Here is a 12,510-nt window from a genome sequence, read left to right as displayed (position 1 = left end):
GTGTTTCTTTTAATTGCAAGCCTACAGGTCTGATGATCTCTGGGCAAGTGAAGTGAGACATGTTAGATATTCGGCACTCTCCTACTGGATTAACAGGGGGGGCCAAAATATGTCCCCTCCAAACTCTTCTGGTGATTTTTTACCTAGGAGGAGAATCTAGTTATCTCTTCTAAGTCCTGGCTCAAAACCCCACGCTTGGCTTTTACAATTTCAGGGTCTCACATGTTCCTGTGAACTGAAGCCCTGATCCATCCTTCACTCTAGGACAGAAATTTCCCCTTCATTCTGCGTCGGATGCAAGGAAAGACAAGGAAAGACAAATGCAATTGATGAGGATTTAATGAGAACAGAAGTGGACCTGTGGGCGGGATGTATCATTTCTACCATTCACACTGGGACAGTTGTCATAATGCCATTTTATTAATTTGTTCATTGCTTGGAAGCAAGTTGTACTAAGCCCATAAGGAGAAGAGTGAGGCCTATTATTTAAACCAGCAATACCTATGGCCAGCGTCTCAACAAAGGGCTGGCCTCAATATGGAAAAGTGAGGATTCCTCCCTATGGGAGTCCAGACAACATGGCGAAACTTTCCCTTTTTTTTTTCTGTCAGTTCCAATGAAGAGGTCTACATTCTTTCATTTAATTATGCACATAATCCCTACCTGTCCATCTCATGAGGCTGTTGATTAGAACAAATGAGACAGCATATCTGAAAGTATGTTGTAAACTGTCGAACCAACATAAGGTGGCATTCAGCAATCAGGAAGTAAACAATGAGCCCCTCCAGAGTGCCTGGCCTTGCATGACGTGGGAAGGAACAGATAGATTCATGCACTTGTTCACTCATTCAATAAATATCTATTAAGGAAATACTGTGTGCTCAGAAGAATGGCAACTATTTGATCATGAGATCATTGGTCTTCTTCAAAGAACTAGTATAAGTTTTGGCTTTTTCACTGACAGCAACCTATAGATGTGAATTCTTCAAGTTTCTTCCAAAGAAAGTCATGTCAACTCTGTTCTGCCAACAGAACCAGAGGATGTACAGCTCCCTTTCCACAACAGGAGCCAGGAGAGGAGGAAGGGAAGGAGATAAAGACAGAAGGAGGCAGGTAGACAGAGGAAGCCCCCAAAGGAGTGAAAGATTGCCTGGGTCAGGTCCATAGTGAGCCACTGAAATGGTCAGATATAAGAACAGGAAGAAGCCAAAGGCTGGCATTTATACACAGTGCCTACTATGCATCAGGTACTGTGCTAAACACTTTACAAGTATTATCTTGTTTGATCCTCACAAAAACCCTGGAAAGTAGGTACTATTATCCCCATTTTACAGTTGGGGAAATTGAGGCAAACAGAGGTTAAGTGACTTGCCCAGGGTCAGGTAGCTAGGAATTATGTGAGGCTGTATTTGAACTCAGGTCTTTCTTACTCCAGGCCCAGTGCCCCACCCACTGTGCTAATTAGCTAAAGATGAAGGAAAATTAGAAGCAAATAAGGAGATAAGGAGAGAGAAGAAAAACAGACAAGCGAGAACTTCCAGTGGAAACATGGTGGTGAGAACTGGGAGACTAGTCATGGCTATACATAAAAATCTGCTTGGATGAACTGAAATCTCTCAAGGAGGTTCAACGCCACCAGTATCAAAGTACAAACAGTGTCATCCTAGTGATCCAACTCAAGGAGGTGGCCTGGGATAACTATTACCTTTCACAGATAAAAGTACAAAGACTGGGGGTGTGAGCAAGGTAAGAAGGAGGAGAGGAGGACAGGATCCAGACACATATTCTCTGTAACTTTGACCCTGAGTCTTGGTAGTGGTTCCTTCTAGAAAACAAGCTAATCCTACCTATAGACCAACTCACCATCAGCTATTGTGGATCTGGATGGTTCAATGCGTGACACAATCTCTGCCAAGTCAGTGAAGGAGGCATTGGGGTAGGTAAGCACCTGGATGAACAGAGAAAATTGTTGAATCAAACCATCAGGCAAAGATAAGGTTAACATGTAAGGTGCAGTCGCTGCCAAGGAAGGATGAGTCTGTTTCTTTGACCAGAATGAAACAGAATGCTTCATTTTCCAACCTTGGTTAAAGTACCTACTCACACATTCTTGACAAGTTGTGTTAAATTCTATTTCAAAGTTTAGAAAACTAAGGCATTAGAAGGTTCTAGACCTGAAAACCAGGCTCTTCCTCTGGAGAGGGAGCAAACCGCATTGTTGCCAACACAACTCTTACTGCTGGGCTCTGATCTCTACTGTGTACCTTCGCCATTCTTCTCTGATCATCTATTGCAAAACACCTCTGAGTCGCTGGGGGTTCCCAGGACCACCTGATAGTTTGTGAGATGACATTTGGGCATCTCAGCCTGAGAAGAAGACAAGGCAAGAAAAGAGTGAAGCCAGCATCCAGTAACTGAGAAATAACTATTTCTGTCAGTCATAACCCCTGCTATGAGGCTTTGCCAGTTTCTTACCTGAAGGGACTGTACTGTTTTCAAAACCTCTTTCATAAAGAGTTATGAACAGTAAATGAATGTACTGGGAAATCATCTATATTCCACTAATATGTGAATTAATATTAACATGTGACCAAGGTTACTATCCCGCCTGCTTTCAGCAGCCATCTTGGAACTCAGCCCTTGGAGCAAGTCTGCATTAAGAGCAGAGATGTACTGTACTTTTTTTTACATAGTTACTCGGTGTGAGATTTTAGCAGAGAAGCTAAGTAGGGATGAGAGGGCTCCCAATAACTAATCTACGGTGGATGACAGCAGGCCACTTCCTACCCCCTTTTGTTTTCTTTGCATTTTATTATATCTTTGGCATCTCTCTTTTGATAAACTATGACATACTGTTGTTGTTTTAACAAGGAATATTAAACATGTTTAAGAATGAAAAACAGCAAACAGCTCAAAGAGGAGAGTTGAGTTAGAAGTCTATCTAGAAAGGTAAACAGCAGAAACACTCATTGTAAAGGACACTGGGCTCCAGAGGTGGGCCCGGGGCCAGACTCCATACCCCAGAGCCCTGGCAGGCTGTTCAACCTCTCTGCCTCCTTAACTCCAGTCCCATACCCACAATCCAATGTGAGGACAAAAGAAAGACTAACCCAAACCTTGTACATTTGGTGATGGGGTACCCAGAACAGTCTGAGGTTTATGATGATGGTGATTCTAGCTTTTCCCTTTTCTCTTCTCCCCCTCACCCCTGTATAACCTGATTTGGCTCAGTCTCCCCAAGGAGGATGCAGAAGGAGTGGTGAAACCACATCTAGAAGAGGTAAAGGCGGCCCAGAGAATGTTAGAACTGGAAGCATTTTGAGGCTCACCAATTCCAAGACCCTTCTCTGACACAACAAGTGTCACTAAGTGATTTGTTCAACGTTACACAACAAAATTAATAGCACAATTAGAACAGAAGAGGCCATGTGGTGCCATGCAGTGAATGCTGGCTGTGGAGTCACAGGCTCTCAGCTCTGCTGCTTACTACCTATGTGTCCTTAAGCAATTCGCCGAACTGTTCTGGGCTGGTTTTTTCAGCTGTAAAACTGGATACTATGCACCTTCTGGCTCTAAATCTATGATCCTTTATACCAGAAACTAGGTCTCCTTATGCTTGGTCCCATGCTCTTTCCATTGTATTATGCACGGTAAGGGAGGGCACACATTTTATGTAATGCTTCGCATAATGTTGGCACTAAGTGAATACTGGACAACCCCTAAAAAGGATATAGGCCACAAGAGGACATGAAAGGGAGACTGCTGCTGTTACTGTCAAGAAAGGACATGTACTAACTGAGTGCTCACAGGGGTTGATGTGCCAGAGCATCCTGCAGCCCTAGTGTGATCTTAATCACGAAGTCAGTGCTAGAAGGAGGCCTGGCTAGCAGAGGTGGGCCAGTGCTTCCCCCATGAAGGGAAGCTTAACTGGAGACAGCCTAGAGATTCTCTAACCCAGAGGTTCTTAATCTTTCTTTTTGTATTATGGACCCCCTCTGTCAGTCTGTTTAAGCCTATGGACCCCTTCTCAGAATAATTTAAAAACACACAGGATTACAAAAAAACCCCAATTATATTAAAGTACAGTTATCAAAAAATTAAAAAAGAAACAAGTTCATGTTCATAGACTCCAGGTTAAGAACTTCTTCTCTAGCCTGGATCTTATAATAAAAGGGGTATGTAGGTCAAAAGCAGAAATGAAAAGAGTCAGCAGTTTTTGTCTGAGTGAACAGGCATAGCCCCATTGGAAACTACAAAGAAAGAAGGAAAGTATTTGACAGGACACAGAGAGACTCACATCTGTGGTTTTCATTTTGCGAGTTTCCTGTCGGTCCTTCAGCATCTTTTCCTTCACACCAGTCCGGATCCAGATGTCAAACACAGTCCGTCCATGTTGGTAACCCACCTCCTAATGGAAATGGGAAGATAGGAGGAAGCAGGTGACATTCACCAAGCACACACAGAAGGTCAATGGTCCTTGACCTCTGGGATCAAACCAGCCCTGTCATCCCATTCTGGCCCCAGGATCATTCACAGTGTCACATTAGCCCTGATATTCATATTATACCCTGCAAAAGGTTTGCTTACAAGGTCATACCAGGCCCAGGATCATTCACAGGGACATATCAACACTGAGTATAATCCCACCTTCTCCTTCACAGGGACTCATACTTCCTAATATTCTACTGTCTGGAGTCATTCACATGATATATTGGTCCTCACAGTCCTCCTTTCTACTTGAAAGTAGAAAGGAAAATGGTCCCACAAGGAAATTGGTCCCCAGTTCTGAGTATGTAAAATTGGTTCGGACTACTAAGGCTAAGTAAATTTGTGTTCAATAGCGAGGGATCCCAGAAGTGGAAAGATGGCAGCATGACAAAATGGGACAATTCCATGGCTTTTTTTGTAACAGGATCTAGCCAGTGCTTATCTCTAGGAAAATAGCTGCTTTCCATCATGGAGATGGAGGCTTCCATCTTCTTATTGCTGAATTGGAAGGCAAACACAAAGTTTCCCTTTGGACACCTCTGGTGAGGACTAAAGACAGGGGTCCTTCCCCCAGAATTGGAGATCTAAGAAATGAGGGGATAATCTAATCCCAGCATTCTTTATGTATTCTTACCTCCACCTCTAATGTTTCCCAACATTCCCCAAGCCAGTCTGATACTCACACAGATTTCATCAAATCTGCCGAAGTCCAGGGTACCATAGCGGTCAATGGGTGGCCTGATATATTCACAGTAATCACTGTTCTTCACCATCTCCAGCTGCCTGACACAGCACACATAGGCCAAGCGTGTCTGTATTTCTGCCATATTCAGCACCTATGTCACAGGGTCACAGAACGCAGGATAGGGCAAGGCAAGTGATATATTCTAAGGATTGGATAAGGGTGCTTGCAGTAGGTTCAGTTCTATATCTCCCTTTTTATTTATATATTATGAAGTCCTCTGGACCAAAACCTCCCCATTTATCATCATTTGGTTCTTTCAGTCCTAGTCCACCAAACACTTTGGCTTGTTGCCAGTCCCTTGACACCACTGGGTCTTACAACTAGAAAAATCTTCCCCTTGGAGGGGCATCAATGCTGTAGTGAAAAAAGCCCTGGGCTGGGAGTCAAAAATAGATGTGAGGTGTCAGGGACCTATAGCAGTGAACAGGAGTTTGGGATTCTGTGACTTCAGCTGTAGCTGGAGGGTGAAGCATTTATTCAGTTCCTGAAAGGTTGAGAAAAGTCCATTTGGCCTGCCTTGGGCATAGGAGGAAAAAGCTCCCTGAGTGAGCTGCACATATGTTATTCATCCTCCTCTTCAGGCCTAGTCCCTGCTGCTCCCTTATACTCTCTGCTCCCATGCATAGCATTTCTGATTCCCTCCCTTGAGGCCCAGGCACTGCAACCTTCACTTTTGTAGCCAGGGGATTCCAACGTTTCCACAGCAGCCACCAGCCAGACAGCGAGTCACCATAGTTGGTAAGGTCCGTTTCATCCTTGCTGCCCACGTCAATGGCAATCACCACTTTGGCACCCATAGATCTGGCCACATCAGCTGGTGGGGAGAAGGCCCAATAATTCCCATGGTAATGAATTCAATTTAATTTTTTATTTATTTTTTATTTATTTAACTTTTAACATTTATTTTCACAAAATTTTGGGTTACAAATTTTCTCCCCTTTTATCCCCTCCCCACCCCCAAACCCAAGCATTCTAGTTGCCCCTGTGACCAATCTGCTCTCTCCTCTATCCTCTCTCCCTGTCCATGTCTCCATCTTCTCTTTTGTCCTGTAGGGTCAGATAGCTTTCTTGACCCCTTAACCTGTATTTCTTGTTACCCAGTGGTAAGAACATTACATTTGGTCCTAACACTTTGAGTTCCAACTTCTTTAGCTCCCTCCCTCTCCACCCCTTCCCCTTGGAAGACAAGCAATTCAATATAGGCCAAATCTGTTTAGTTTTGCAAATGATTTCCATACTAGTTGTGTTGTATAGGACTAACTATATTTCCCTCCATCCTATCCTGTCCCCCATTACTTCTATTTTCTTATGGTCCGAATTCAATTTAATTTTAAAAAAACCCACAACATTTATTAAGCTCCTTTACAGACAAAGAAAAATGAAAGTTTCTTTCCTTAAAAAGTTTACATTCTATTGGGGGAAAGAAAATATATACAGAAAATGAAATACATAAAGATTTCTGAGATGAGGTGGGACAATAAGAACTTTCAGCTGGGGGTGGGAAGTATCCTATAAAAGGCTGACATTTAAGCTAAGCTTTGAAGAAAGTAAGGAACTCTGCTGACAAAGGTGGGAAGGGAATACATTCCAGTCATGGGGGCAGCCTAGGTCAACGCTCTAAGGTGAGAGATGGAACCACCTGGATGGGAAACAGCAAACTCTCTAGTTTGGCTGGAATATGTGGTACATGAAAGAGAGTAACGTACAAGAGACCTGCAGAGGTGGGCTGGAGTCAGATTGGGAAGGACTTTAAAACCCAGATCCTTTATTCTGTCCTAGAGATAAGAGGAAGCCACTGTATGCTTTAGGAAGATGATTTTGGCAGCTGTATGGACTGGGGAAGGAAGAGTCGAGAGGCAGGGAAACTCATTGGGAGATTGTAGTAATAGTCAAGTTGATAAATGATGAGGGCCTGAGATAAGACTATGTGAGTGGAAAGAAAGGCATACACTGTGTAGGCAGAAGTGATAAGCCTTGGAAACTGACTGGATGGGAAGGGACAGGAAGAGTAAAGAACTGAGGATGTCCCTGAAGATGCCAACCTGGATGACCAGAAGCATGTAATGCAGTCAACAGAAACAGAAGTTAGGAAGAGGAGAGAACAGAAAAAAGATAATGAATTCTATTTTGGACACGCTGAGTTTGACATGGCTACAGACATCCAGTTGATGATGTCTAATAGGAGCTGATGATGCAGGCCTGGAGTTCAGAAGAGGGACTGCATCTGGATGTACATATCTGGAGTCGTCTGCACAGAGCTGATAGCTGAATCCAAGGATTTAACAACATTACCAAGACAGAGAAGGAGGAGAGCCTAGGATGGAGCCCAGAATACACTCACAAAAAGGACATGGGACAAGGATGATGATCTTACAAAAAAAAACTACTGAGGAGAAGTCAGACAGGAAGGAAGAAAACCAGGAGAAAGGAGTGTCACGAAAATCCAAGGAGTAAGAGGCAATCAACTGTGTCAAATACCGCAGAGAGGTCAAGAAGGGTAAGGACTGAGAAAAGGCCACAGAACTTGTCAATTAATAGACCACTGATAACCCTGGAAAGTAGTCTCATTGGAGTGATGAGCTTGGAAGTCAGAGTTCAGGGACTTGAGAAGTAAATGTGAGATAAGAAAATAGATAAATGGCTCACAAAGGCCCATCTGTCCTTGGCTGGTGCCCTGAGACATCAGAGCCCTCACTGACCAACTAACCTCAAAACACCCATCAGTCATTAGTGCTATGCCTTACACTGGTATCAAGATAGAGTTTACAAAAGTATTCATTCACAGGTTTCACTGAATTCAAGCACTTCACTTTTCCCCCATGATGAAATGGGAAAACTGAACTGTGGTAAGGTTAAGTAACTCACCAGCAGCAGAGATACAATGAGTTGCTAGACTTTCTGCGTCCTGGTCCAGGGCTCCTTCCACCACCTCAACAAGTATGTGGGGAGAACTTTGGGGAGCATCAGTTCTACCAACAATATTGGCTAGTATTTAAATCCTATGAGGCATTTTCTTCCCCAAGACCCAAAGGAACATAGTATTATTTATTGCAATACTTTTGACTTGTTGAGTGTCCTTCGCTATGGGGTCCCCAGATATTTCCGAACAATCTTTATGTGTATTCTTGCCTCTGAGTGTGTTAGCCTGCTTAGGCTTAGAATGATTCAGCTGGCTTGGGATGTTATTCTGAAGATGACTTCAAAAGGTTACAGGTTTTGCCTGGACTTGCTGGGAGTCTTGTCTCAAATAGGGCTTTAATCCCTGACTTGGCACAGAAAGGGGTTAATATCTCCCTAGCACTTAAAATTGGCCTATTTCTATGCTTGGCCCTTGTTCTGATAGCTAAGCTAATAAAAACATAGCCATATGTTCAGTATTGCGGGTGTGTATGAGTGTCTGTGTTTCCTTTCCTTGCTCCATGAGGACTCATTCCAGTAAATTAGTTTAAAATGTTTTTTTCTTGGCCCATGCTAAAGAAAACGTGCCACCACCCCAGCCTTTTTCCAGAAGCAGGTGGCAAAGGAGCCAATTTTATGTGAGTGAGGAAATGCACCTCTAGACCAAAAGTACACTGGCTCACAGCAGTGACTGGCTCCAATCAACCAGACCTGCTCAAGAGTTTCTGCCTAGTACACTAGGACAATTGTACCTGGGAGATTGTTGATATAGCCACCGTCCATCAGTAGGTGTCCATCTTTGGGGTCACAGAGTGGGGGCATATAACCAGACAGAGACATACTGGCTCGGACATACCTCCACAGGCAGCCTGCAGAAATGAGAAAAATAGAAGAGTAAATGGATTTATAGCTCTACCCAAAGGAAAAGTTGGGATGGCTGAGAAACTGGCAGATGATTTTAGGAAACTCAAGGAGGACAAGACAACCTCATGAGGATGGAGAATGAGGGCTTCAGAGAGCACCATGTGTCTCTGGGTCCTAGATCATGTGGCCAGATCAGGCAGATTCCAAGTCTACTTTCTTGCCACTGCTGATTTATGCTGTCCATGAAATGGGTGACTTCTTTAACATTAGAACTTTCCAGCCAAGGGCAGAAAGACCTTGCAGGACAAATTCATTTTATGGCTGTGGTAGCTTGAGAAGTTCTCCACTTAACCCCGATGCTGTGTCACCTTGTTTCAGAAGGAGGAGGTGTTTCTGATCCAGAGCCATAGGTAATCTGGCAGGAAATTTACTCCAGTTTTAGGACAGTAGTACCAAGTAACAAAAGCAGCAACAGCAGTAGCAATTGCCATTTAAATAAAGGTTTACCATTTGCAAAGAGCTCTACTATTATTTTCCAAGCCTTTATTCCCCATCAAAGACTCAGGCAAAGGGGATATGGGATCTTGGACAGCTTTGAAAGGGCCTGCCAGATCCTGGAGATAACTATGCCCTCCCAGAGAGGTCTATGGCCACTTTTCTATGCATTTTCACTGTCTCCCTCTTGGGAGTCTGGCAGTGGTAGTATCCATTTTTCTCACTATGTCAAAATTCTTCCTCCTCCTATGACTAGTGCAGGTGGTGGGCAGAGAAGACACTCACACAGGAAGAGCAGGCCAGTTTGGGAAAGATAGTGGAGTACACCCCAGACTAGCTGCCCAGCACTTGGGCATAAACTCTCTTCACAGCTCTTATTCTCCCCTTCAGTCTAAGCACTCTAAGCATGTCTTCCTAGCTATCTCCCCTCTGACTTTTAGCTCCAGGTCTATGATACCTCCCTCCCTCTTGGTTTTCCTCTTCTGATAGTTACATCCATCCCTCCATTCTTTTTCTCTGGTTCCACAGATGGTCCTAGTTCTAGGAGAACAGCAGATACAGTTTAAAACTTGTGGCAAGAAAGGTCAAAAAAGTGAGGAGATTTCTCAGTGGGGCTTCTGCTGTGAAGTGACTACTTACCATCTCTGTGGACCCTCATTGCAGAGGCGGTGATATCTGTTGTGATAACAAAATAGGGAATCCAGAGATCCTAGACACAACAACAGGAGATACGGCTTAGCTGTGTCCCTCTAGGTTGAGAAATGCCTTCCTAAAGATGCTAAGAGAAAACCCTTACTATAGGGGGATGAAGGAGGGAAGGAAAAGACTGTGTCTTCTTTTCTGTACATTTGGTATCTATATATCTGTATCTAGACACATAGATATAGATAAATCAGCATCTTGTTGGACTTTAGGAGACCTTCCAGTTTCACCTGGTTTTCCCTGAGTACTACAACAAGGCTAAAGTCCTATATCCTCCCAAGATTGGAAGAAAGAGGCATTTGTCCTCCCATCTACAGGAGACAATAAGACCCAAAAGGGAAATCAGGTGACCAAGTGAATATGGCTAGTAGCTTCTATTTCTGTCTTCCAGCCCAGCCCAGTCCAGAGATCATCCTCAAGCCTGATTTCTTCAGATTTTTTCTTATGCAAGTACCTTATTTCTGACCTACCATCAGTAGGCCACGTTTTCTGAGTTGTTTTCCCAGCAGTTAGGATGAAATTACACTATTGCTCTCTTCCTTCCCCTTTCCCCACTGGGATTGGTATTTGTGAGAAGGCTCATTAGGCTGAGACACTAGATTGTGGCCATGGAACAAAGTGAAGTAAATCACTCATATGGCTACTGAATCCCTGGTCTTAGTTACATTAGCATCATACTCTAAACACTAGCATAACTGTCCACAGATAGCATCATTCCTCCCTCTCTAAGTCTCCCAAATGGCAGCAGGGATGTACATGAGCAGTGCTTATTTCATGGCTTTGCCTCTAGGCTTTTAGGCCTGGCTGGATGACTGTCTAACACTATTCTGAAAGGAGCCTAGTCTAGCCCAAACCCCTGAAGTCTCTAGGTTTGGAAACCATGGTGGGTCAATAAACAATTCTAAAACAACTGGTCATTCCCCTTAAACCCTAGTCTCTCTCCTTCCATGATACTTGCTGAGCCCACAGACTGCAGAAATATACATGCTCCAGAAAATAAGCATGAAAGTCATGACCTTTAGATTCTAGCTCCATAGCAGGCACTACCTGGCTCTATTACTCCTAGGTCACTGACTCTGTCCTGTTGGGTCTCAGATTTACCCTCTGTGTAATAAGGAGAGTGATATCTACTACCAGATTAAACATACATCCATGCTGGCAAGGTGAAGTTCAACAGCAAATGTCAACTGGATGGAAAGCAAGTAAAACAATCATCTAAAGTTCCCAAGGGACTGTTTGTTTGGCTGAACAAGAGGCAGTGTCACTATGGCTATACCAGCTCCTCTAGGCTAAAGGCCACAGGGAGATGAGATGTATTTGAGACCAACATGTGCCTTGCAAACCTGAGGAATGGCTACATGTTGGTCTCAAATACAGCTCCTCTAGGCTAAAGGCCACAGGGAGATGAGATGTATTTGAGACCAACATGTGCCTTGCAAACCTGAGGAATGGCTACATGCCATACTGAGCTGGTGTGTGGGCCCTGAAGGTGGAAAGTCCTGTCCATCAGGATCTTCTTGCTACCATCCCACACAACCAGGCTTCCCCCGAGAGTGGACCAAACCTCAATCTGTTTGTTTCTGAAGACTTTTCTGATGCCATTATTGAAAGTCGCTCCAGAGAACATGGAAGTGATTGGATAAGTCAGGTCGAGCACTGTCTTCAGTACTGAAGTCATATCCTGGGAGAAGAGGGAGGAAATTAATAACAGGCCAAGGCCTACTCTTGCATGCCTAATTTTGCTCTTACTACAAGCACAGATATGGTGGAGGGGAGGAGGTTCAGTATACTATTCTGAAGACTAAGGCTAGGATAAATAGTAGAGCAGGGAATATACAAAGCAATAGCAATGGGAAATACACTAAGGGGTGACACCCATATCCCTTAGATATTCTGGTAATAGACACAGACTCTTGCCTTAGCACAACAGAGATGGGAGGAAAGGACAATATTTAAGATTCCTTAGATTTGAGGAGAAAAGATCTTATTTGGGGGGAGGGCAGGCTATCTCAAACATAGGGACCAGCGTAGCAAAGACAAAGAGACAAGAGATAAAATGTGTTTGTGGGACAGCATGTAGGCCAGTTCGATTGGATTATAGAATGCATTAAAGGCAGAAACATGTAACAATCCTGCAAAGGTAGTTTGGGGTCAGATTGGAAAAGCTTTGAATGCTAAACAGAGTAGTTTGTATTTTATCACTGAGGCAATAAGGAGACATCATGAACATGGGAGTGACATGGTCAGTCTTGTGCTTTAGGAATTTCATTTTAGCAACTATGTGAAGAAAGACTTGGAGAAGGGAAAGACTGGAAGCA

General features: G+C 43.7%; 1 protein-coding gene across 5 annotated transcripts in view; it reads right to left on the bottom strand.

Annotated features, from left to right (window-relative positions):
* PNPLA7 (patatin like domain 7, lysophospholipase) overlaps positions 1-12,510 on the bottom strand; it is a 216,904-nt gene that overhangs the window by 2,894 nt on the left and 201,500 nt on the right. For all 5 annotated transcript variants that reach the window (XM_072633166.1, XM_072633168.1, XM_072633169.1 and 2 more), the window contains 7 exons: positions 11,757-11,873; positions 10,130-10,199; positions 8,884-9,000; positions 5,899-6,047; positions 5,172-5,324; positions 4,298-4,408; positions 1,864-1,948 (listed from right to left, as the gene is read on the bottom strand). In XM_072633166.1, the coding sequence (XP_072489267.1) occupies positions 1,864-1,948; positions 4,298-4,408; positions 5,172-5,324; positions 5,899-6,047; positions 8,884-9,000; positions 10,130-10,199; positions 11,757-11,873 (802 nt within the window). The remainder of the gene's footprint in view (positions 1-1,863; positions 1,949-4,297; positions 4,409-5,171; positions 5,325-5,898; positions 6,048-8,883; positions 9,001-10,129; positions 10,200-11,756; positions 11,874-12,510) is intronic.

Source organism: Notamacropus eugenii, chromosome 1 (assembly GCF_028372415.1).
Source record: "Notamacropus eugenii isolate mMacEug1 chromosome 1, mMacEug1.pri_v2, whole genome shotgun sequence".
Classification (NCBI taxonomy): domain Eukaryota; kingdom Metazoa; phylum Chordata; class Mammalia; order Diprotodontia; family Macropodidae; genus Notamacropus; species Notamacropus eugenii.
This window is presented reverse-complemented; position numbering and strand designations above follow the sequence as displayed.